The sequence below is a fragment of the Haplochromis burtoni genome, unplaced genomic scaffold (genome assembly GCF_018398535.1).
Source record: "Haplochromis burtoni strain Fernald_Lab_line unplaced genomic scaffold, NCSU_Asbu1 Contig_93, whole genome shotgun sequence".
Taxonomy (NCBI): domain Eukaryota; kingdom Metazoa; phylum Chordata; class Actinopteri; order Cichliformes; family Cichlidae; genus Haplochromis; species Haplochromis burtoni.
Genome location: NW_024582454.1, coordinates 2,008,804 through 2,036,060, shown reverse-complemented (window position 1 = coordinate 2,036,060; position 27,257 = coordinate 2,008,804). Strand labels below are relative to the sequence as shown.

Sequence of the window (27,257 nt, the reverse complement as noted above, 5' to 3'; positions counted from 1 at the left end):
AGTAGCAACCAACCAATTGGCTAGGATCAACAGCTCCATTACTCTTGCATTACATCCTCTTGGCTCACTGTCACAACATTCAACCAGCTCACCCAACCTCCGGTAACAAGACAGATGGATCGTGTTAGCTAACTCACTAATGGACTGCTGATGTTGGGATTGAGTTGCTCCACAGGATGAAGTGTCTTGGGTCTGCAAAGATGTTCCTCTCTTCGAGACCTCTCAAAGCACCTAACATAACCTAAAAAGCTGTCATTTTAAGTTTCAAATATTAGTACATGTCTGTTGTTAGGTGGCGGAGTTAAGGGGGCAATTTCAGGCAATTGATTTTTCAGTTTGACTGAAAAAAAAAATACAAGTTTCCCTGATCTTTTTCTTCTTTTTCACATCCTCCTTTCTGCTTTACCTCTCTGCTTCATCCAGATCATCCAGGACCGCGTGGACTCCCTTATATCCAGAAACCGTTTGTTGTGGAATTCCCTACCTGGTGGTCTGTATGCACTCCCTCAGTACTCAACTGACGCCGCCCAGTTTCCTTTTTACTATGCTCTACTGGGTGAGTACATAAGCTTTCCGTAAGAGTAATTTCAGTGTAGCACAGATGGTATAGGTTGTTGTTTTATGACTTAGCTGCAGCACAGGTGAATAACTGGAATGCAGTGTACTTGCCAATAAGAGAAGGATCACTTAGATTTACCACGTTGGAGAAATAAGCAGGTCAGGATCACAGCAACTTTGATGAGGGCTGTGCACTGTTCCTGACCTGTGTGGTTTCCTCAAAACAAGAAGGGTTGTGGGGTGTTTCTGCTCAGTAGTGATGAGTACATTTTGTCAGAGGAGGCACAAAACATGAACCACAGTGTGGTGCATGTGCTGGGGAAAAGTCAGGTTTGCTGCAGATCCAGCTCGCGATTTACAGGATTTAAACAAATACCCTTGAATGTCTCAAGGTGCCTAAAGGTCACTCAGTTTATTGCATGCCACTTCCTGTGACACAGACAATAAACTCAAGTTTGATACATATATGATAATTACTGAATCCGGGCTGTGATGCATGGCCGCAGTTTTTCTGTTATTTGTTTTCATTAAGTGTTCTCCTTGGCACAATCATATTAACAGCTGGAGGACACATCATGCAAACAACGATTACGTGGCCACATTTTCTTTTTTGTTGGAATCCAAAACATTCCCTTTTCTTTCAGGGAAATATCAGAATTGTCACTGACAGCCAGGAAGGCTCAACAGATGCTGTCAGTATCATAAAGCCTTGATCAGTGACAGAGAAGTTTCTGTGACAATTCCTGTGTTTTTCTGAAAGTTCTCGCCTCTGAACACAATGACCATATCACTGAGTAAAAAAATTGTAAAATGAGGATGTGTTTGCCAACAAATTTCAAATCCAGTCAACTTGGACTTCATTGGCTGCCTAAACTGTGCAAGAAACTGCTGTCTATAGAGCCTAAAACAGTGAATGTACAAGCAGCATGACTTATGACAGGTCAGATAAGTGGTTAACAACGGCAGCTGTAATAAAAATCTGCAATATTGTTTTTAAAATGTATACGTTAAATTTTGCAAGACTCCTGTTGGGGCATAGTTCAGAAACTTGAAGCTGCAGGGAAAGAAATAAGGCTTCTATATGTGCATGTTTATGTGGGTGTGCAGACCAGAGAGACTCTCAGTAGTCTGAGGCTGTAACTCAGATCGATGTTTGTCTTTCTCTGAGGAATTGTGGACACAAGGGTTAGAAGGAAGAGAGAAGAGAACCAAAGATGGAGCAGTTTTGTTTACACCTCTGCAGTAAATCACTATTTTTGCTGCCGCCATCACCGGCGCTGCTGCTGGGGGAATAGCTTTTCGTCAGCGCCGTGTATAAGACGGTCTCACTCTGATACCTTCCTATAAGTTTTCATGGCAAAGCTGTTGCAACTTGGGCCTGATAGTTTAAAAAAGTTTGGCTTAATGTCAATACATAGCGGCCTTGGGACAAGTAAGACATCGCGATCAGATGCCTCAAGTTACAGTTTTATTTTAGTGTGTGAAAAGGAGTCCAGTCATCTGTGCTCTGCAGCTTCTTCAAATTATTTAAACAAAAGAAGGTTGTGTTAATATTCTAGAAATTGATGTATCAGAGCAATACTGTTCCAATATATAGCATCTATTTTATAGCTCGTTTGACATTTGTAGTTTTTTTTAATGGTGTTGAGTTTCAGATCGGCTTGCAGGACATGTCAGTATAAAAGTGTGACTAAAGATGGGAGAAAATTTGATGTATGCTGATTTTCTGTCTTTTAAATTATACATATAGTTGAAATCAGCAAATGCTTTGTCAAAGTCAGTTAGTCCCAGTGTACTAGATGAGAACTGAGTTGCAAAGTTGCTCTCAAGACACCACTAAGGTACTGGTTGCGTAAAACTCCTGGCTCAAGGCTCTGATTTTTCCAAGTAACACTAGACCGTAGTGTATTTAGGACTATTTGCTATTTGTGTTTCAAGAAGTTTAAGATATGTGTGCTCACTTTTGGACTATGGCAAGGCGTCAGTATCAGATTTTGACCTTGCTATCAGTGCTGCGCAGATTGGTCGCACAGCTGCCATGCATGCCATTTTAAGAGCATTTAGTCCAATGATCAGTGCAATGCCTCTTTACTAGACTAAAAACTCTGTCAGATTCTTGTCACAGTCATAACAGTAGATTTCTCCTTCTGCGTTAAATCCATATTGTCCACAATGTAAACAGAAACGCTTCTGATATCCTAAGCTGTTACCTTGCTAGAACTGCAGTAATGCTGCAGTAAGACTGGCCATTAAGTACCATTGTTTCCTCCTATGCATCTCTGGCCACTTCTTCTTCTGTTTCCTTTTCTTTAATCAACTTGGCATCATTGACGAAATCCCAGTATAGACTTTATTGCAATAGTTAAAAAGAAAATTTCACCAATTTTTTTTAAAAGTCTTGGTCTTAAAAAGACAACAAAAGCACATCAAGGATGCTAGTCTGCCTCTATGAATTATGCATATACTGTACCTACACCTACAATTTTAAATTTCATGTTTAATATTAAATCATGAAATAATATTATTATTATATTTGGTGTAAAATCTTGCATTGTGTGAGAGCTGAATTGTGTACATGTTAATTTATTGTATTCTATTTTATTCTTTTTCTATGTAGTATGCATCTGCAGCTTTTGAACCCAGAACAAATCTATCCATCTAGGCAATTAACTGCATCTTATCTTGTTTTATGAAATTGATTATTTGTTAAGAATTACAAAATCCCTCCAAAGTTAACTTCTCAACTTCAGACTTGAGTAAGGTCCTTTATGTCCCCTTATGATCTGATTTCAGAGAGCTTCCATTCTGTTCTATGACTGAATGTTTCAATGTTTACAGGGTTTTGATACTAAAAAAAACGGAAACATGCCGTTTAACAGAAATTAACATGGCTTAGCTATTTTCAAGAAACAGAAGGTTTAACCCTATTTATGTGACCCCCACAAGGGCAGAGCTCATGCTTCCATAAATACCACTAAGCCCACCTGAGATGGCTGGTCAGGGGGCCCAGTGTCAGAGAGATGGATAGAGCAACACTAAAGAGCACTCTGGCTGCACTTATCCATGAGGAAGTGTTTTCCCCTATTCCCAAATGCACCCAACACTTGCCATGCCATGTGCCTGCAGTCCTGGCCTTCTTTGGCTGCTCTGAGTGTTCAGTGTTTCTGTGTGTGTGTTTCCACATCTACCTGCCCATTTATCTATTATAGATTTTTGCAATCCTCATTTTAGCTGCTCACATGGGATATCTAACTTTTTGTAATTACTTTCTGGCAGTGTGTAAAAATAGAATAGAAGCAGTTTTGCTGCAATTTAGAGTTTTTGGTCTTCTTGAAGTGAAGGAAACGACAGCAAATAAATTCCATGTGATCACTTGGTAAACATGCTAAACATGTAAAAGAGAACAAAAATCTATGTTAACACCCAGTACCTTTAAAATGATGGAAGATTTTCACTCTGTCAAATAATGTTATTGGAACTTATTGAAATGACCTTAAATAAAAGCTAAATTATAGATGTCTCATGCATAAGTACTGATGGATGGATTCCATTATTTTGAATTGCAAAACAGAGGATGAGAATCTTTGTAAAATATAACAACTTCAAAAAAGTTAAAATTAGAGCTGGAAAGGCTGGAATAGGAAGTGATACTAAAAAGAAAGAGCAGGAGGAACATTGTGATTCTAATTAGGTTTATTGGCAACAAGTCAGTAACATGATGGGGTATAAAAAGAGCATCTTAGAGTAGACAAAAATACATGTAGAGGACTCACTGACAGTTATCGCAAATGCTTAATTGCAGTCCTTCCTGCCAAGAGCAGCACAAGTTGTTATTATGTTTGGGGGCCAATTAGGTTTTCACCCGGGCGAGGTAGGTTTAAACAATCTTTTTCCTTTATAGATCAAATTGTTTAAAAACTATCATACGTAGGTCATCTTGCCTTAAATTTGCTTGACGATTCCAAATGTGAAAGTGTGAGAAATATACACACACAAAAAGAAATCAGGAAGGAAGCAAATGCATTTCTATAACACTGTTTATTGTGAAAATGTCAAAATGTGTGTTTATGACAAACCATTGCATTTTGTTATTCAGCCTTTTTGGAATTGAGGTTGTATTAGCTAGTGTTTCCTGGAACCTCTGCTTTTCACAGAACTTTAATGTTATATTTTTATTTTTCTTCATTATGAACCTCTTTGTTTCATATGTTCAATTATGAAACATTAATTTATAATAATTTATAATAATGTAATAATTATAAATGGCCAGTTGATTAGAATGCGTCCTCGCATACTAGAGTGTATTACAAAGTGCTGTTGTGAGATTATTAGGGTATTTAGACTAATTACACAGCTCACAGCTGCCAAATATTCACAGTTTACACAATTTATTTGCTAATCAGATTAAGAAGAAGAAAATCACCATCAGTATTTACACAGACTACAATTTGTTGCTGTTTGTGTGATATTTCTGATCATTTCTTGCCCCATGAAAGCCTTGTGGAACGATTTAATATTAGTCAGATAATGTTTGCAGTGATTATGAATGCAGCAAAGTTTACAGTGCAAAAACAGTGTATGTTTTCTATATTCTCAGCCATCTTAATAACATTAATGTGAATTAAATCCTGTAATATTTGACAATAATAGATCAATCTATTTTGAAACAGAAGATGTATTAAGAAGCTCGTGTTTTATTATATCAATACATTTTTCTGACACAGGTTTGCCACAGGGAGAATAAGGTTCTCAAAATTACAACTCTTCCCATCCCACTCTTTTCTGAATACCATTTGTCAAAGAAGCCTCAATTCATTCTGCTTTGCTGCTTCTCTTTTTGTTCTGTTTGGTTCATTTGTTTGTTTTGGTAAAATGCAAGAGAGTATCTAACAAGTGTTGTAGAAACAGAAATACCCATTATAGAAACAAATCAGCATCATTTGCAATTGAGTACTTTTACTCAATTGCAAATGACTCAAAGCAAACTGTTCACTCTTGGATTAGACATGTTTACTCATGGTCAGCCATCTGAACCAGGGGGTATATATGCTGTCACAAAGATGGATGACGGGTGCAGCGTGAAGCACTCTGTGTCCAGTTAACCGTGATGGAGCTTTATGGAGAGCTACATCTGCACAAATCTGTGTTTTGGGTTTTTTTGTGTTGTTGTTGTTGTTTTAAGAGCCTAAATGCAGTTTACACATGACAGCTGTTTGTGAAGTATGGGTATGTTTGTGCAGGTAAGAGCCCATCGCAGCAGTTCACCACTGTGATCCATATGGTAACTCCTCTGCAGTCCCAGATATCCCCTGTGGTGAAGCTCATCATCGCTGTAGCCAAGTCCAAGTTCTGTGCACAGGTGGGATATGTGTCTGAACTTTGCTGTGATTTCTGCTGCCGTTCAGGAAAAAGATGAAAGAATGGTTTCACATATATGCAGTGAAATGCAAACAGTGTCAGGAGGTGTTAATTCTCAGTGATCTAAAATGTTTCACTTGACAGTTGATGTTTATGTTATCAATGTGTTTCTTCTATAACCTTGTCTCTCCATATCTCCTCCCTCCTTATTTCCCTTTTCTTTTGTCTCATTCCTACGTTTCCATTCCTTCGTTATGTTTTCCTCATATAACAGTAAGAAAATCAAAAAAATTTTTTTTTAAAAAAAGGTCTAAAAAATGAGAAAGTAGATAAGTGATTATTGTAGGTTTTATATTCCAGTTTCTGCTCCTTTTTCAAATAACATACCAAATATAATGTTTGTTTTTTGATAATTTGCTTTAAATCTTCACACAAGTCTTCTTGACTGCCGTAATTTATCTAGAAAGCTTTTAAACAAGCTTTATTATTCTACACATGTTATAAAAAGTACTAGAAAAAGGCACTAGAGTAATACCTGAGGACTAAAGGTCTGTTGCATAAGCAGTCTCTTATATAATGTGGATTTTTTTTTATGAAATATGTTGAATTAAGCTTTACTATAAATATTCATGTACATGTAAATATACGGAAAGTGCAATAGCTTTTGAAACAAACTCGGTGATGACTAACACAGTTCACGCACTCACAGGCTAATGGAAAAAGAACATTTTTTGTATTCTGGCACTAAAGATTATATATGTACTCACTCTGATAATAAGGTATTCTTTAGCGAGGGTTCTCTGTAAAGCAGAAGACCCTGGCTGGTCTTTGCTTCTTGAAAAATAGGATGGACATTTCATTATGAGGAATATCAGCTCATTCAAAACCTTCTGTGGAGAAGCCTATTCACAACAATGTTTGGGCTTGTATAATATTAATGGACACCATGTTCTTTCCCCACACAGATTGTGGTTTTATGGAACTGCGACAAGCCTTTACCTCCTAGAAACAAGTGGCCCTCCACCAGTGTGCCTCTCACTGTCATTGAAGGACAGACCAAGGTAATGGCTGTTGACTTTTTTACATCCATTATGTATTAAAATAGATTTAAATTTAAAAACTTTAAAAACTGACCTGCTTAGGGGCACGCCAGATATGAAAGCGACTGAAACACTCAGCTGATGTTCTGGGAGCTGTTTTAGAGGAAGATGGAAAACAATAACACACAAAAAAACATAAATAACAATAACATGAATGAGAATATCATACAGCTATAGGATTAGATGCTGTAAACTTACACTGTTTTATATATTTTGCACATTTTATACCAGTTTTATGAAGTTTAAGGAAAATATAGTCACCTGGTGGTTGCTGAGTGATGGCTGGAGATTGCTGGCGGTCACTAGGTGAAATTCATTGCAAAGAAGTTAATGGCGCCGAACTTGAAACCTCCTTGCAATGACTGTGGTCATAAGCAGATTACATGGAAGATGCTGACACTGTCTGCAAGCACTCGCTACCTCCTCACCCAGCGATAGTGAGAGGTAAAAAAAAAAAAGCAATCCCAGACCGTTTCTCTTCAAAGTAACGCAGCCAAAGCAGTTACAAGATGGCTTTTAATTTAGCACCTATTTTTTTTTACCCAGCCACAGCCAGTATCATCCAACAGCCACCAGCCAGTTGAGGAACACATTTTCATATTGACTGGAGATTGCTGGAGGGTGTTCAATAGGTTCTTGGCCTGTGAGGCATAACTGTCAGTAATCTTTTATGATTAATAAACAGGAGTGCACATAAGTGGTCCGCAGGTGCGCATGTGCTGTCAAAATAAAAGACGTGCACCAGATAAGAAGTTTCAACGCGCGTTTGCGTACATATAAAAGGCACTGTCAAAGGAGCTTGCAAAGAAAAGCGCCTGGACTTCTTTAAGTTACGTTTCACCTCTCATCCGAGAAGCTTCTTCAGTTCTAAGGTCAAATGGTGGGGAGTCCCAGATTGAAACCTAGTGGGAGTATCCCCCTAAAGAGGGACAAAAGGACCCCCTGATGATCCTCTAATCACATGAGCCAAGGTGTGAAACTGGGCGTGGGTCCCAATCAGCCAGAGTTTCAGGTATGTTCATTGTGAAACCTGGCCCCACCTAATCATGTGATTTCCTGAGGTCAGATGGCCCAGGATGTGAGTGGGCGTTAAGGCGTCTGGGGAGGGAACTCAAAACTGGATTATAGATGGCAGACAGTTGGTGTCGTAAACCACCGCCTCTGTTCAAAGATGGTCGCTCACAGTGGACATAGATGGCTTCTTTCGCTCCTCTTTCAAACCATCTGTCCTCTCTGTCCAAAATGTGAACATTGGCATCCTCGAAAGTGTGACCTTTATCCTTAAGATGCAGATGGACTGCTGAGTCTTGTCCCGTGGAGGTGGCTCTTCTGTGTTGTGCCATGCATGTAGAGGTCTGGGCATTCCTCGCTACACTGTACCGCATGCCCAGAACGCCTTGACCTTAGAACTTAAGAAGCTTCTCGGATGAGAGGTGAAACGTCTTTAAGCAACTTAAAGAAGTCCAGACGCTTTTCTTTGCAAGCTCCTTTGACTGCGATGACCTGGATGACTGAGAACCTTCACAGACATATAAAAGACACTGCTTTTGTCTGCTAGAGTGGGATTTTCACGGCATATTCTGCACAAGATCTCTGTGCGTTCATCATTTGTTTGAAGCCAGCTCACCTCCTGCAACCACTTTTCTGAGAATATGCGCTTCTTTTGTGGTTCGGACTCCTTCTGACATTTCTTTGGAGGTGGAGGAACACCAAAATAATTGCTTAAAGGAGCTTCTTTGACATCTTTAAGATGATGAAGATTCTTGGAAAAGATATCATTCACTTTTAAATGAATGAAAAACTTTATCACCACAAATCATAAGATAATTCTACCCCTGTATGGTTAACGATGGAATGTTCTGCTGGAATCATTGGAGAACTTTAGAACCATTACCTAAACGTTGCTGTAGACCAAATACACTCTCATTGCAACAATAGTCTCTGATTTTAAAAAATGAATCTTTAATATGTGTTTAGTGTTTTGCAGCGAGGAATTTTGCTCTGTTTAGAGTCTCGGTCCATGATTAATGATTCAGTAAATGCAGCAAAATACCTCTGGGGATGCCAGATGTTCTCAGTCTTATATATTGTTATTATATTAACAGCAAAATAAATACAAGAGTGGGTCAGGATTATGGCTCAGTGAAGCTGAAATACACCAACCATCTACCCTACAGCGAGTATGAAATGACTACATATCACCATTATTAGTGACCATAAGACTGCTGCTCCTAACACTAAAGCAAGCAGTCTTTCTCACACTACATATACTACTACTAATAATAATGCATTAAAGACTTGGTTTAGTCAGATGGGTTTTAAAGACCCTGATTTACATCACAGATGTTTTCAGTTATTGTTGCTGATTTACACTCCTACAAGAATGTGTGGATGTCTCTTTGGTCCTGATTATGTCCTGCTAGTTTCTTCACATCTGGTAGTGTTAAAAACTCACTCATTTCCTTGTTGAACAACAGGAAAGCGATAAGATATATCGCTTGGTATAAAATTATTGCATTTCTTCCTGTTGTGGAAGAAAAACAACCTCAGACACACTGTTCGTTTATATCGATTTTGCTTTGGCACTCACAGCACTTGTTTAAAATTAAGAAAAAGTTATAGTTTTGATTGGAAATAAATAAGCATGTGGTTGCATTGTGTTTTAAAGCACGCCACATGTTTTCAGAGTGGGTTTGTTTTGTTTGTTTGTTTTATTTTGTTTGTGCTTCTTCAGTTCTGGAACAACTGAGGGATATTCACACATAATAAACCCCAGCGGACCACCCAAGAGCTGAAGAATGTGAAGACGTCTCATGGAGCTTCAAAACCTAGAAAAACTCGAGTCGCTTTCTTTTCAAGCTTTCAAGCTTTTTGTTCTGAACTGTAATCAGAGACTGGGACTCTTAATCTAAAAATATCAAACCCAAAATGATGTAATTGTAGATTGTAGTTTTTAGGCTGGGTTGACATAGTGTTAAATCAAATCCTGCCACATTTATTGGGTCCATATTAATTACAAGTCCCTTGTTTAAAGCCTCATAGCCCTGTAAAACATGTAAAAAATGAGTATTGCCACTGTGACATTGTAATGTTGGTTTGTGAATCTGCATTTTGAAGCCTCAACATTGGCATATGGGTAAAAACACAGAAACAACTACCTGCTAATTAGTACTAAATAACAGACTGACAAAATATTACATTTTCAAACACGAAAAATGAAACACAAACTTGTTAAACAGACTGTAGCAAACAGCAACCCATATCATTTTTCAGGCAATGCCATTAAAATGCTCCAAAAAGTGCCAACAGCACAAACACAGTGTCTGCTCAGCTCCAGTTCACTGACTCCTTTCAGCAGACGGCTACAGCTGCCTGTGTTGGGTCCAAACTCCGCTTCAGGTCCCAAAGTCAAACAAACTCTGTGGCATCACTGAGAGTTTCAAACTGTCTAAAGTCTTTCATCTTTAATAAAACGATCAGCATTGCTGCTTTACCAGGTGTAACAATTAACTTTAACATCCAGGCAGCCACGAAAAAAGAATTTATTAAATTTAATAGAGTTTGAAGTTAGCAGGGAGTTAGCTCACTAGTTTATCATAATATACCATGTTCTGACTGAGAGATTTCTGAAATTTTTAAATGTACAGCTCTGCTATCACTTCCAACATAAACGAAGACAGAAAACTAAACAGCAGTGACTTTTGTAGGGTTACTGAAGTTTGGCTAGCTGGTATATAATGATTTGCTACGTGATCACTAGCGACACAGCTATGTTAGAATAACATAAACACAGTGAAGCTGGAGGGTGAACGTTAACCTTTTTCCACTTGATAAAAGTTAACGTGAGGGTTCCCAACGGTTAGGGACAAATGCAATTTCATGGCAGGATGCTGTAAACGGACAAAACTTCAGTCAGGAGAACAACTGAGATAATCCATCCACAGTATGAGGTTAGTCATTAATATACTGCTGCATGGGCTGGGCTGTAGTTACACGTAAGGTTTTAAAAACCGAGCTTCAAAATGAACAGTGGTAATAAAAACCGAAAGAGGCCGACAGTGATCACTGTTTTTAGGGGCTTGTTCAGATGTAACAGAACAAGATACAAAACATTAAAACGTTAAAAACACAACACCTTTAATAAACACAGAGCAGTTTGGACCTGGAAGCAGGGTTCATACGTCATCAGTTAAAGACGGGGTAGGTGATGTCAGTCTAAGTCTGTCTTTTATATGTAGCCTGCTTTAATCACTTGATTAGAAGGATAAAATATGTAAAGAAAGAGTGAAAAAGGTCTCCCTTCTCTCATTAACACCACTGTAATGTCCTTGGAATGGAAAAAAAAGAGAAACATGAATGAACCTCATTATATCTGTTTTCCACACCAAGTTCTAGGTTTAATTAAAAGCAGATATTGAGTATATTTTCATTTAATCCTACCTGAAGTCCTATGATCATGCAGCAGAGGGAGGGAATGATGTATAATGCTCTTTTCCTTTGTCAACTAAATTCTAATCCAGTGCTATTTCAAGTTTAAATAGACTCTTAATGATAAATTTGAAGCAGTGTGAGCTTTGATTGTTAGATATTAGAGCAAAGCCAAGAGTGTGACTTTGTTTCGTTTGTTCTCATTTGCAATATTACTGGGTTGTACTCTGCCTTTATCTACATATACATGCTGTAAAAACTCATAGCTGTTACGGTATATTTAATAAACAGAAGAAAAATGTCACATTTTCTAAATACTTTAACCAACTGAGCTTCTTAAAATGCACTCAGTCAGATACTCACTTACTAAATGAAGCCTCCATACATGCCAGCATGTTTCTCTCTCTATGTCAATCTCTTAGTCGTCTAATTGCTTCTGTTTGTTTTCATGTAAACGTCTCCCTCTTGAAATGAAAGAACAATGTCTCCGCTGGTGACAGTAAAACGCATCTCAGCGACCATGTGTATGTGTGGTCCTATAATTAGACATGTGGTATATTGTCATGCAGCCCAGACAGATGCTCTTCACAGTATTTCCTTCCAAGTGCACGCTGTGTTTGCTCCCTCTGTAGCAACAATACACACACACACACACATAGAGAGAGAGAAAGTTTGTCATTTGCCTCAGCAGAGCACAGCAGCAGAGTAATTTGCTGTTGGTTATGAGTGTATCTACTCTGTAATGCTGAGTGGATGCACTCCATCTACAAGCTTTTACTTCCCCTCTCTCCTTCAGTCTCTCTCTCTCTATCCTCAACCTCTGTCCTGCGCTTACCTTCAGTGTTATTTTTTCTCAATTACGTTCAGAGTCACCTTTCAGTAAGTATTCAAACGACTCTTTAATTTACTGGATTATTTCTGAGAAGTTCTCATACTTAAATGAGCTCATTTTAATTAAATTTAAGTAGACCCTCATAGATTTGGGACTGGTCAACAACCAACTGGGAAACTATGGTTACTATGGAAAAAATATGTATTTCTTGACCAGTTGGCAAGTTTTTGCTGGAAGTTACTGGCTGTAGTTGGGTAAGATTAGTTGCAAAGAAAGTGCTGCACCAAAAACCTCCTTATGATTGCCACAGTGGCCCATTGTTTACATGGAAGAGTCCGATTTATTTACACTCATTCACTAACTGACAAGCGGTAGCAAGACTTGAAAAAGTGAAACACTAAAAGGAGAACGCCTGCTTTCAAAGTAACAGTTGTGCCTTACAAGGACAATATTTCAGGCTATTTTGACTTTGAAAGTCAAAGGTTTCGTTTCTGGTATGACCACAACATTGACCAACACTGACCACACCAGTGCACAAAGCCAGGTCCAAGGAGACAGAAGAATGAATTCTAGTGTTGAACAACTTGACTGGCCTGCACAGTGGAGACTGCGAGCCGGGCCTTCTCGTCCAACATCACTGTCTGCAGAGTCACCTCACAGATATGCTTCTGGAAGTGTGTTCAAAAATTCACATGAACACAACCTTGCTTGTTCGGGTCAAATCCGACCGATTTACAAATTAAAATATGGTGTTTTACATCTGATTGCCTCAAGGCCTTATGACATCCTCCACACTATGCACTTGAATATATAAAAGTGATGAGCACCTCTTTCACTGAATTTTGAGTGTTTTAATAAACTTTGTTTGACCAGAAACTCTGTGGTGTTTCCAGTCAAAGGTGACTGCCATAGGAAATGAATGGGAATCCACCTCCACCCCGTTTGGCCCACTGAATTAGCAAATAAATGAAAGACCCACTGAACGACCCACTTAACTGAATTTGGTGATGAAAAATGTTTGTTATGTTAATTTAAGAGCTGTTAAAACTAAAAACGTGTTACTGGTAACACTAAAGTAAGGGGGTGGGGTGAACAAAACCACATTGTGGAAAGCAAAGAATAATTGAAACTCTTATATCTGCAAATGGTGGAGCAACATCATAGTAAACCATATGGACTAAGAATGGGATGTTACTTAAGTTCATAAGAATGTGAAGGCAGACGATTAAATACTTTTGGCAGTACAGTGTGCATCCAAATTTGCTTCCATGACAGCAGTTTGTAGGAAATGTTATTGCTATATGTTAACATGGCGTCCAAAGGTCAGAGACCACTATTGACAGTCATGCTTTCATTTTGGGTTTGATTATAATTCAGTTGATTTTCACTGCATGAATTCCACAATTATGTGCTGTACGATAGGCCATGTTGACTTGTGACAACATGTGACATCAGAAATTCTCTGCTCTCTGAGTGTCCAAGTATCGCTCATAAATGATCAATGGGATTAAGGTCAGATGACTTAGGAAAAGTAGTTATTTAAGTAGTTTCTGCAAATTATTGTCTTTGTTTTGTTTACTCACCAACTAGTTAAGCACTGCAATATGCTTAAAGAGAAAATTACTGATTGATCAGAAACAAGTGGCTCCTCGTCATTAGACCTTGATAAGCATTTATGACAGATGACAAATCAATATGATCAAAGAAGTGGTCAATATACTCCCCTCTGCTGCTGGTTATATGTTGACTACAGCTTTATCGATGTACTCTTAATATCACCTCTCCCGCCTTCAAGCAATGAATTTTATGTTTATAAGTTCATCTTGAAAATCGGTCCTCATTTCTTAGTTGTGCATTTAAATTACAGCGAAGGAGCATAAAATAGAAGTGTTCAAAGTGATCAAAAACTGCAATAAAATTATTTATTGTGAGGCATGGACACATGCTCTCATCCTCTGGTGCAGTCTGGGACTAGAATATTGGGTCCTTTGAGTCCTGTTGTGAGGTGACGCCACCATGGATTGGGCTTCATCTACAGCTTCTGCTCAAGCAGGTTTGGTACCTGGAGGTTATGAAGGCCAGGTAAATGCCCTGTGCTTTTTGTCCCTGAGCCATTACTGAGGATTTTTTTTCCAGTGTGGGTGGTGTTCCAGGATTTATCAGACCAGCGTGTGCAAAAATAATGACAATATAAATATAGCTATATTTATTATGGAATATCACTTGATATCAGAGAGTTGGTGAACACACATGTGACAGCAGGCATGTTCCAATAATGAAGGTGTAATGTAGCATAGTTTTATAAATCTTCTACTACAACAAATCTCCAGAAAACAAGACATCTATCTGTCTTATCATAGAGCCAAAAGAACAAGTGCTGTCATTGTACAGAGGTCACGATACTTTTGGTCTCTATCAGTTCAACAAAAGCTCCCAACTTCATTTTCTACTGTTGTTGTGGGTTTATTATGAGGAGTTTCCAAAGGTTTATGATAGTGGTAAGAGGGAACTAAATTAGTACCTACTCGGATCGACTCAACGTGACTCAACTCGTTTTTCATAAGAATCGTAAAGTTGAGAGTCATAAAATTACAACAACGGTATGCTGAGAAGTAGGAAACTGTGAGCCTTTTTTGATTGTCATAGCAGGGTAAACACAGGCATAATTGTTTAAATTAATTATGGGCACATTCTATTAAGTGTGTCACATCTTGGCCCATGTAAATGGAACAGGGCCATAATTGATGTTATTAATTTTGCCCTGCAATGCCATGTCAAAATGGCTTCTGTTAAGGCCTGTTGTTGGGGCCTTTTTTTCTTTGGCTTTATCACTACAGGCAGAGGTAATTAATTACAGAAGTAATTACATTTCTCTTTCATTTAAATTATAGTTTAGTGGCTTTTTAACCTCATTTATGTCAGTGTCAGCGCAAACACATGACTAGCACATGGCTGTTTTTTCCCCTTTTTTACTGCACAATACTCAGCTGACTTTGACTTTATTATATATGGTATATGGCCTGTATTTGTATAGCGCTTTACTAGTCCCTAAGGACCCCAAAGCGCTTTACACATCCAGTCATTCACCCATTCACACACTATTGACCTTGACTATTGACAACCTTGAAAAGCTTTGTACTTTTGAGTCCTATTGTTTAAATTATTGTAATGACATTGTAAAAAAAACAGTCATTGTTAGCATATTATTGCAGTTCGAAATTGCAAATAACCAGAAATATTGTTTGGATATGGGGATGAGGGATTTATTAAAGTCTTCATTACCAATAGTATAACTCTTCTTAAACTACAAATATAACTATTGTTGTTCAAGTAAACTATTCATCATGAGAGAAAATGGCTGTTGATAGGTTATGATCATCTTTCAGATACCCAGATGGTCTTTGACCTTTAACTTTAACTTAGAAACTTCTTGATATATCAATGGCATAGAATCAGAAAAGACATCTCCAAAGACTATCCTTTAAGTAACAGAAGTCATGGCAAACATAAAGAGAGGAAATGAGTGGAACGAGAGCAACAAAGATAAAGTTCAGACCACTGAACTGCCCGAGATTTAAGTGGGATCTAATCTCTGTCTAGAGGCAGAAACTCCACAGGGAAGCATGGTTGTGTGATGGAAGGGTGGTAAATTTTAGCCAGTAAGAGGTTTTGAGGGCTAGTGCCAATACCGATGTCTACTGCTGAAGGGTACTGTTTTGTGTTTTAAGCAAGTTTAAGTTGAGCTTAAGTTGGACAATTTTCAGCCCAAAGAAACTTTTATAAAGTCTTTATATAGATGCATAGAGGGCACTATACACAAAACTATGGTAAAATACAGTGAATGCTAAGATGTAAAAAGTAGATTTACTGTGTTAATCTTTCTAAATCATGTTTTAGGCCCCAGTCATTCTATGGCAATCACCAGTTACTAGTGAAAAATTGTATTTGGCTAATGGTTGCTGTAGCTTTTTAGTGGGACTAGCTGAAATTGGCTACAAAGAGACATATGATGCTGCAACACAAATGTCGTTGAGATTGCGCAGGTCGCTAGCAGGCTGTATTGGTCACCAGTACTTTGTTTGGAAGACACCGAACTCTCACAAACTACTATCCAAGCTGTAGTAAAAATGTGAAAAGTGTAAAAGTGAAAGTAGAAGCTTTCCTTTTTGAAATGTGGTGGTTGCAGCAATAAGGCACAACCTTTACTTTGAAGGTGAACATTCTCCATTTCTGCTTTGTGTCACACTTATTTAAGTTGTAACAATCACATAGGTGGTGGTGGAGCCCTTTACGAATTATTTCACCCAGCAAGCAACCTCCAGCAACCAGTTACCAGCCCATTTTTCTAGTGACCAACATAGACAGGCGGTCATAACTAGTTTCCAGGCTTGTCTGACTGTGTTAGGGTACCTGGGTCATTGACCCAGTGTTTTCAGTTTTGTACTTTTATTTGTGTTCTCATCTTGGTTTATGACTGTGAGGGTTTTGGTTTCTGTTTTGCATTTCTCCAGTTGTTCTTAGTTTGTGATTTTGTAGTTCTTATGGTTTCCATACTCCCTCTGTTCTGTGTCCAGTGTGTGTCTCTGTGTCTGCCCTGGTCCTACATCTCTGTGTTCCCTATGGTGCAGTGTCTGCTTGTGAGTCTGTGTCTGCAAGTTCAGTCCGTGTTTCCTGTTTTACTTCGTAGGTCCGTGTCTTATGTTAATGTGTCTGGTTTTGCTTTGCTTGTCTCGTTAGGCCTGATTTGTCCCAGGTGTGTTTCCCTCCTGTCTCCCATTCCCTGATTGCTCCTCTGTGTATTTAAGCCCTGTGTTTTCCTTTTTCTGTGTTGTGGTCTCCCGTATTCCATGCTGTGTGTTCTGCCTATCAGCCTGTTTGTGCTTGGTTTATATTTCCAGTTTAGTTAGCTTTCTGTTCTTTTTGCCATCCAGGAAATAAAGCTGAGTTTTGAGTTCACGTTTGCCTGCTGGAGTCTACACTTTGGGGCCACCATTCCTGCCTGCCTGCACACAGTACATGACAGACTGAGGCTTCAAGAGATTACAGTCATGCTGCTTAGTGCTAAAATGCTATCACCCATATGCTAACATGGATATGGCATGTACATTCGACATGTTCACCATATCAGTTTAGTCTGTTAGCAAACTGGTAATTTGCACAAATGCAAAAGTACTAAAATTCGCTTTTTTATGTGTACTGTATTTGGTCATAAACTAAAGTAGTGGACAAATTAAATTCCATGTAGAGATGGAAACATGCAACAGTGAATGGATAGATTGCAATGAAATTGTGGCAAGTTAATCAGTCCCATAGTCCTTGACTTACTACAGTTTAGATCTAAAACTGAAAAGAGTGAAAAACGTAAAAAAGAAAAATCAAGTATAGTTGGACCACAATTCTGACCAATTACACAGGACAAAAGAGCAAAAGTTTTGATAAAATGATTTCAACTGCAGCCCTTATTAATGAAAGCAGATTGTATTTCCTAAGTTGCCATAAAACATGCAGATGTGATATTTTCTCTGACTTTTAATCCATATTGACTTCAGGAGGAGACTAATTTCTTACTGAATCTGCAACCATAATTGTATGAATTTGCTTTGGCATATGTTAATGTTGATTTCCAGGACGATTCATAATATGTGCATATGTGTGTGTGTGTGTGTGTAAGAAATATATTTCTAATTTAGTGAAAGAAGAAAGAAGAAAAATGATGATAAAATAAGCGATAAATTTTGAAAATGATGTCCTTCAGATGCTGGAAATGTAGTGAAGAAAAAATGTAAAGACTGTATGCAAGATTAGACTGTCATGCCTATTTATATGCACATTGACTATGCAAATGTGTGCATGCAACTTTGATTTAATACATTCCCACCACTAAGTCTGGAAAATGCAGCAGATTGTCGGGCATGCTTTTGTGGTTAATTTAGCAACTTGTTTCACTGCCATGTGGCTTTTCCTGAGGAAATTGAGAAGCTGTTGGCTAATGCGAACACTGTCCTGACTGAATAAGGTACATGTCTCCTGATTATAGGGCAACCATCCAAAGAAAAACACATTTTCTGCCAGGAGTTCTTTCTTTAAGCAGTGATTTAATGCAGAATTTGATGTGGCATTCTCAAATACTTGAAAGAATGTCGGGGATTTGTGTTGAAATTCATTTGATGTTACGCTTAATTTCCTAATAAATTTCATCTCAGCATCCGTCAGATCATTAGGCTGAAATGGAAGTAGACATTAAGCTTGTGGAGATTTGTGGTCTTACTTGACAAAATAAGCCTCTTAATGTTACCCCTGGGGGTGTAAATTTAATTTACTTTTCTTTTTTAGGTCATGAATCCATGTAAAACATCACCACTGTGGCATGACACTTCATTTCAGTGACATAAAATCTTGAAATAATTGAAAGGAAGCTGTAAGGGTTGCAAATTTTACACAAGCACATTTTAGATAATTCCAGTCGAAAAGATAATCTTTCTGGGTGAGTTAAAGATGAAGCAAAAATATATTTTCTCGCTATATGTTGCTACAGAGCTAATATTATGGATTTAAATATTTTTGTTGAGAATATTGTATACACTCAAACAGCCACTTTGTGCCTTCTTCATGGCATATATTCAACTAAGTGCTGGAAACATTCCTTATAGTGATTTTGGACCATTTTGAGATCATAACCGTTGCTACAGATTTATTTGCAGCTAAAACATAATCTTAATCCTCCATTGGATGACATCCCAAGTGGCAGTAAGGTGCCCAAAGTGTGGCAAGAAAATATATCCCTCACAATTACACCTTCACCATCAAACCTGTGATCTTCTGCTTTTCGTAGCCCATCTGCTTCAAGTTTAGGGGTGCCATGTGATCAGAGATGCTCTTCTGCATAAATTGGTTGTAATGACCTTGTAGTGACCTCTGAGATCAACAAGGCAGTTTTACCCAGAGAACTGCCACTCAGTTGATATTTTTGTTTTTCAGACCCTTCTCTGTAAACCCTAGAGATGTTTGTGTGCTAAATCACCGTAGGGACATTTTCAGCACTGCCTGAAGTATTAAGATCAGCCTGTCTGGCACCAGCAACCATGCCACGTACGAGTAATTCATCATTCTGTTACTCATTTAGATTTTTTGGACCATGCTTACATGCATAAATGAGTTGTGACTGTTAAAGAAGTGCAACTAATGAAGTGGCCGGTGAATGTATAAATTACATGCTTTGTCTGAGGTTCATCATACTGACTTGTTCGTTCTTTGCTACCCACTCACATTTAAGATAACTGATTTTGAAAGATCCTGAGTGCTGAGCCTGGGAGCAGGTTGTTTGAAACCTCAACTGAACCTATTTTTCACCAATTACTTATGCCCTTGTTACTTTTCCTCACAAACAGTTAAATAATTCACACGTTAATTATGAGTCAATAACATCAGCAGCAGCGATCTTTGGGCTAATGGATCAGGGCCTGTTGCATGCTTTCTGTTAGGCACTGAATTGATCAGAACTCAAACAAAACCTATTAAGTGAGCACAGTGAATGATAAAACACACAGTTGGGGGTTGGGGTGGTGAAACTATTTTTCCTTTATTTTTTATAGATTTCTTTATATTGCTATACCAACTCTATACCTTTAAAATACATAATGTGTATTATAGGTTTCTTTGATCCCTAAAAAAGCTCAGACTCCTTAAAGTTTGTCAGTTAACAGTAGTGCAAACCATTTCCTCTCTCTCTGCCTGTAGACGATGAGCAGTCGTTTTTTCCCCCATGACGCCATCATCACCGACGCAGTCCTCAGTCTGGATGAAGACTCTGTTCTCTCAACCAATGAGGTGAGTTAACGATAGTTGATCAACCAACTGAGACTACACTGAAGTTTTACATACAGGTGAACTGAGACACTGGTGCTTTATCAACAAAATGAGGTGAGACAGCGATGCTCCCAAGGCACATTGTTACCAAACACTGATATCAGCCTCAGATCCCAAGTTAGTAAAGAAGCCACTTCAACATAGCTGTGCAAAAACACATGGAAGAACTATTCCTTTTTCTTACTCTCAGCCTAAACAATGACTTTCAAAGATATTTAGTGAAAACTGGTCTTTGATTTGAGACAAAGGTAATTAAAGCAGTTACAATGTTTGCTTTTACAAAATTATTTGACTGAACTGACTTAAGCATTCACTCATTTAGCATTTTAAAAATGTGAAAACATTAAAAACTAAAAAATCTAAACCTTAATCTTTGGCTAATAAGAAAAATGTCACAGTTTCAATGATTAGCTGACAATCATGGTGAAGAATATAGAGCTGTCAGATTTATTGTATATCTTCTATTATTCACTTTTCAAGTTACACTATGTGGACAAAATTATTTAGCTATTTCTTTGCCTTGGAATTTAGGTGTTTATACTTTCCATTACCACAGGTATATAAATTCAAGCTCTTGCAGTCTGCTTTTTGCAAACATTAGTGAAGGTGTGGTACTGCAATAGAATGCAATCTTTGCAAGAAGTCAGGTTATGTTATTCTACAATCAGCTGTAAGTTGTATTATTGAAAAGTTGAAGTGTTTAGGAACCACAGCATCTCAGAGCATGTAAAGTTAAAGAGCGGGGTTGCGAGTGCTGAGGTGCATAGTGCATGAAAGTCACCAGAGCTTTGCTGACTCAATAACTGCAGAGTTTCAAATCTCCTCTGGCTTTAACTCCAGCCCAAAAATGGTGTAGCTTGGCAAGACTTACCATGGCCGTACAGCTCCTGTAGGTGAAATGTGTAGGTGTCCCAGTACATTTGTCAATATAGTTTACAAAAACAAAGTACAGTTGACCTGACAGCTGCACTTGCTGCAGCTTGAGAAGACATCTGCAAATTTTAAAAGCAAGATAATTCAGAAAAAAGCTTTACTATTTGACACCACGGGGAAATGTAGATCCTCTTTGTTTCAGCGTGTTTCTAATTTTGGTTTACAGCTCACTTCAAGTTGCAGTTCATTTAGCTCTCAGGGCCACTGTAGAAAATAGTTTGACAATGAGGATTAATCAGTGGCTTTGGTAAAAGTAATGCAAACTCAAGTAACCTTGCCTGGGGCTCCTAATATGCAGACTTTCCCAAATTTAATAAACCGCCTTCGTGAAACATTTTAAAAGCTGCTGAGCAAGTTGGCAAAAGCAGAGATTTACACAAATTGTGTTCATCCCTATACAATTTACTCAACTTTGATAGAAATGAATACTTGAATACTATAATTGTGTATAAAAATGTTTTTTTACAGCTTGATGTGATCTGCATGGTTTTATGGCAGTCAGTGGTAAAAGGTGACGATTTCTTAACACATTATTGATCCTCTATGAAATGAAACGGTCTGTTCTCGAAGAGTCATGAATACTATTCATTATAGATGAAACGCCTCAATCTACAAAACAGCACCATGGCCACTGAACTTAAGGTGGAAAATGTGTTTTGCCTTTAAAGGATGATTAAAAACTAAGCGAGACGAGTAGGAAGTCTAACATGGCAGCAGAATCGGATAGCAAAGAGTTCTGATTACAGACGCCACAAACTGAGATCCTGCCTTTACTAAATTACTGTGGAACTCGTTCAATTTGTATTCTTGTAATTGAAATTAACCCAGTGAAAAGGTGAGAGAAAGGAATAATGTGATAAGGAATAATGTGAGCAGTGTTAAAGTGTGAAAGAAAATACAGACTAGAAAGGGGAAAAAGTGAAAGTAACAGTGGTATGAAAAAAATTACAGAGCAGAGAGAAGTGAAAGAGAAAACCAGGTGAAAAAACTCTGCTCAAAATCAAAGCAAGAGCAAATAAGGAAATGTTGGAAAAGCAGACTGAAGAGTGCGCTCTCATGGAGTTTTATGAGAGCCATTAACTTTGTGTCTGTATCATTACACTGTCAAAACACAGAGCGCTTCTTTGATTAAAGTCTCACTTGTTACTTTAAAAACAAGGATGAGGAACACTTTTGTACTATTTTAGAACAAATTAGAAACCAGAGAATTGTTTGAAGCTCTGTCAAGGGAGGAAATAATGTTGATAATCCACCTTTTTAAAATATTGTAGCAGAGTTAGTGAGCCAAGTGGGGCTTAGCAAAACCACTGAAATATGAACATTGCAGAGGCACACAGTTCTCGAGACTTGAAGGGCATTCAAAGCTCTTTGGATGTTGGTTCTCACGACCATGACTGATAGCACTGCATTGTGGGCTTTTCTTTCAAAAACGTTTAGATTTTGTGGCTTAAGAAACAAACAAACAAAAAAAAATTCCTCTGATATTGGTTTAATTACTTTAAAATAAAAACAGGAAGGAAAAAAAGATTTGCATAGTACTACAAATCAGAAAATACTGTCAACCTATTTTATTGTCATTTTTTTAGGGCTAGAACCGTCTAGATACTTGTGACACTTGGAGGCAAAATTCACTTTAAACCATTCCAAAATAAAAACATTATGCAATTCTATACATTTCGATTGAAAAACATTATTTACAATAAAAGCTGTTGAAAGTTTTCTGAAATCATATGAACTATAATGTTATCAAACATACAGTCATTTGCATGAATGTCCAGATAGACAAATACAGACAAGTATGACCCAAGTCACAAAGTTTCCTTACCTTCACGGCAGCAATATGGTCACAAGCAGCTCATCTGTGATGCTAAATTAGTGCTCCTGTTTTAAGAGCCATTACAAGTAGCTGCCTTGTTTCTTTCTCTGCAGATCTTCAGCGAATGAAAGATGCAATCCATAATAGATTGTGAGGCCCAATGAGCCCTAGAGATCGAATATATCTTTAAACTCTAAGATGTTTTATTGATCGGAGCAAGTCAATGTTCACCTTTTCTACGCAAACGGGATCGCAATTACACTTTATAGCACCACAATTTCAGGCACAGCAATATGAGCAAGTTTCTACAACTAAACTTTTATGAGCACACGGCTTGTTTTATGAAACGAGAGGAGGGAGAAAATGTCAGGGAGAGAACTAGTGAATAAGAGAGGAAGTGAAGTGAATCTTTGCTGTGCTTACTAACCCATAGCTCTAATTGCCCTTTTAACATGGTGAGAGGCTTTATTGAAAGGAGATGGAATATGTCAATTCACTAAAAATGTGCAAGAGAGAACATTACACTTTTAATAGGACTTTTCATATTACAATACCTCGGCAGAAGAATGGCTGTGCCAATTTCATAATTACATTGTTTCAGCTCATTAAATGTATGATTATTCCATGAAGAGAGATTAGAGAAGGGGATACGACCTGACAAAGCTTTTGTCTCTCATTGGGCAGCCAAGCATGCTGCTGAATTATGCCCTTTGGAAGACATTTTCTATATGATAGATATGGAAATTGTGTTACAACAGCAGTGGCAGAATCTTGATCCTCATTTCATTTAAAGGTTGTCTCCGGGTTTGAACATGTTTCAGAGCACTTATTATTTTCATTAGTATTCAAGGTTTTCAGTACACACTTAAACAAATCATGAATTCATAGAAAAGATAATGATTGACCTCTATGGCTTTCTTTTGCTCATTGACGCTATCTCATTTCATTTAGGGTATTTTCTCCCATTAAGTTCATATTTCTTACCTATTGATTGATTGGATGAGTTGAAAGTGTCACTTTGAGGCCCCCGGCTTCAGCATGCTCGATATTGGACTGACAGTGTGGGAAATCCTGCCAATCAAAATCTGAATTCTTCCACCTTCAAGTGATTTCAAAAATCAAATCAAATCAAATCAAATCACTTTTATTGTCACATCACATGTGCAGGCACACTGGCACAGCACATGCGAGTGAAATTCTTGTGTGCGAGCCCCACAAGCAACAGAGATGTGCAAACACAACAACACAAACGAGCAAAATACAAGAATGGCCAACCTGAAACTAATAAATATATGTACAATATATAATAGTGTATGCATTTCTGGATGTGTATACTAAATATTTTCCTACGTGTGTGTGTGTGTGTGTGTGTGTGTGTGTGTGTGTGTGTGTGTGTGTGTGTGTGTGTGTGTGTGTGTGTGTGTATACACATTTTTACAAATTAAATAGTAAAAAAAAATAATAATAATAATAATAATAATAATAATAAAATATATAAAATATACAGAGTTGAATATGTGCAAAACAAGTGGCATTTATATACAGTGTGGAGTGCATAATGTTGAAGTTCCAGTAGTGAAGCTGAGGTGTCTATGACGTGTTCAGCAGTCTGATGGCCTGGTGGAAGAAGCTGTCTCTCAGTCTGCTGGTACGGGACCGGATGCTGCAGAACCTCCTTCCTGATGGAAGCAGTCTGAACAGTTTATGGCTGGGGTGACTGGAGTCCTTGATGATCCTCCCCGCTTTCCTCAGGCAGCCGCTTCCTGTAGATGTCTTGGAGGGAGGGAAGCTCACCTCCAATTATCCGTTCAGAGCACCGCACTACTCGCTGGAGAGCTTTGCAGTTGTAGGCGGTGCTGTTGCCATACCAGGTGGTGATGCATCCAGTGAGGATGCTCTCAATGGCACAGTGATAGAAGGTCCTGAGGATGCGGGGGCTCATGCCGAATCTTTTCAGTCTCCTGAGAAAGAAGAGGCGCTGCTGCGCCTTCTTCACTGTTTTGTTTGTGTGTACTGACCACGTAAGATCCTCAGCCAGATGTACTCCAAGGAACCGGAAGCTGCTCACTCTCTCCACAGCAGCGCCGTTGATGGTGATGGGGGTGTGTACTTCTCTGCACCTCCGGAAGTCCACTATCAACTCCTTTGTCTTTGCGACGTTGAGGGTGAGATGGTTGTCTTGACACCAGTGGGTCAGGGCGCTGACCTCCTCCCTGTAAGCCGTCTCATCACCGTTGGTGATAAGACCCACCACTGTAGTGTCGTCCGCAAACTTCACAATGATGTTGGAGTTGTTAGTGGCTGTGCAGTCGTAGGTGTAGAGTGAGTACAGGAGAGGGCTCAGTACACACCCCTGTGGAGCACCAGTGTTCAGTGTGATGGGGGATGAGGTGATGCTGCCCAGTCTGACCACTTGGCGTCTGTCAGACAGGAAGCTAAGGATCCAGCTGCAGAGGGAGCTGCTCAGTCCTAGATCCTGCAGTTTCCTGTCCAGCTTCGAGGGAACGATGGTATTGAATGCTGAGCTGTAATCTACAAACAGCATTCTCACATACGTGTCTCTCTTCTCCAGGTGTGACAGGGCAGTGTGTAGTGTCAGGGCTATGGCATCATCAGTGGACCTGTTGTGGCGGTATGCAGAACTGTAGAGGGTCCAGTGAGTCGGGTAGTGCAGAGCAGATGAAGTCCCTGACCAGCTTCTCGAAGCATTTGCTTACGATGGGGGTCAGGGCTACAGGTCGCCAGTCGTTCAATGAGGAGATGGTGGAGGATTTGGGTACAGGGACGATGGTGGCCATTTTGAAGCAGGCTGGGACTACAGACAGAGAGAGGGAAAGGTTGAAGATGTGTGTGAACACTCCAGCCAGCTGAGCCGCGCATGACTTGAGGACGCGGCCGGGAATCCCGTCCGGACCAGTAGCTTTGCGCGCGTTCACCTTCCTGAAGCACTTCCGCACATCCTCCTCAGACACAGTGTGCGCACTGACGTCATCCGCGGTGCGCACACTGTCCGGTCTCATGGTGTTCGCTGTGTCGAATCTAGCGTAGAATACGTTTAGATCCTCACACAGAGAGGCCGTGGTCTGCGGTGTGCTGGTTTTCCCTCTAAAGTCTGTTTCTGAATGTCTTTCATGGTCTGCATCACTGCTTGTGTCAAAGGTCTATATGAACACAGCAAACTAGCTGAACATGGGTTATGCCAAGATAATGAGTGTTATTTACTTCACCTGTGAGTGGTTTAAATCTTGTGTCTAAAACACTTTATAAAAGATGCATGTGGTGTTCAAGAAAAATGAAGCCAATTTAGAGGCATCTAAAACCTGGTGTGTTTCTAATCCAGAACAGCAAGCAAGGAAACCCAATATTAGTTTAAATTTGAATTCTTCATCACTTCAAATCCCTGCATTTTCACTGACACTCTGTGGTCTCTGGTCTCACTGTTAGTTTCCTTCTGTGTGCATGGTTCTCTAAAGTACATAAAAGGGTCCTTTAAATTAAGTGCTTTGTAGTAAGTTTTTGAAACAGTTTTGATAAAATAAGACAACATATTCTTGGATCATATTAATTCAAAAAACATTTTTTTAACCCCTCTATCGATCCCTACGTCCTCCTTTGGCTTTTCTCATGCATCTTCCAAATTACTTCAAAGCCTCAGTGACACAGGCCTAGAGACCAGTCTGCAGCCCCTGCCAACTTCTGGTCACTAGGGAAAAACGTGTAGTCCTCTACTGGTTGATGAAGTTGGAGGTTCATGAGTGAAACTGGTCACAAAGAGGCAATCTGCTCACGACCAAAGGCATCACAATGTGGTTTTTGGTGCAATACTGAAATACAGTATATTTCACATAGGGACAACAAGCAACATCCAGCCACTCAACGCTTGCAACTGGTTTGGGGTGAACCGTGGCCAAATGGTCACCAGTTGGTCTCTAGGCTTCTGTGACTGGGGCCCTAACATTTACCATTTGGACATTTGCTGAAAAAAAATCTGGAGCACAAATTCAGTCTACCCTAACTTCCCTTTGAACCAAGGAAGCCTGGTGTGCTCCGCATACACATGTAAATTATAAACCTTTACCTTGAAGAGAATATGTCTTGATATTGAAGCTGCATATTTAATAATTTAATTTTAATTTAATTTAACTGTTTGGAGATTCAGCTGATGTTTGTATGTAGAAGCTATAATAGACTGTAGTGCTGGCATGCAGCACTGAACGCCAAATGCTTAACCTTTGCAATCTATAGAAGAACCTTTAAGCAATCAATGAAAGATACTTTTGGAGTCGCAAAGATGAGACATAACCTCACAGCACTGAGACTACTTGGTGAGAATGGCTATAGTCTTAAAACGCTGCAAAATACAAAA

General features: G+C 38.8%; 1 protein-coding gene across 1 annotated transcript in view; it reads left to right on the top strand.

Moving 5' to 3' along the window:
• LOC102296393 (exostosin-1) overlaps positions 1-27,257 on the top strand; it is a gene marked incomplete at its 5' end in the record, with an annotated part of 62,590 nt that overhangs the window by 19,276 nt on the left and 16,057 nt on the right. Inside the window, 4 exons of the mRNA XM_005950412.2 lie at positions 424-556; positions 5,799-5,917; positions 6,882-6,977; positions 20,014-20,103. Of these exons, the coding sequence (XP_005950474.2) occupies positions 424-556; positions 5,799-5,917; positions 6,882-6,977; positions 20,014-20,103 (438 nt within the window). The remainder of the gene's footprint in view (positions 1-423; positions 557-5,798; positions 5,918-6,881; positions 6,978-20,013; positions 20,104-27,257) is intronic.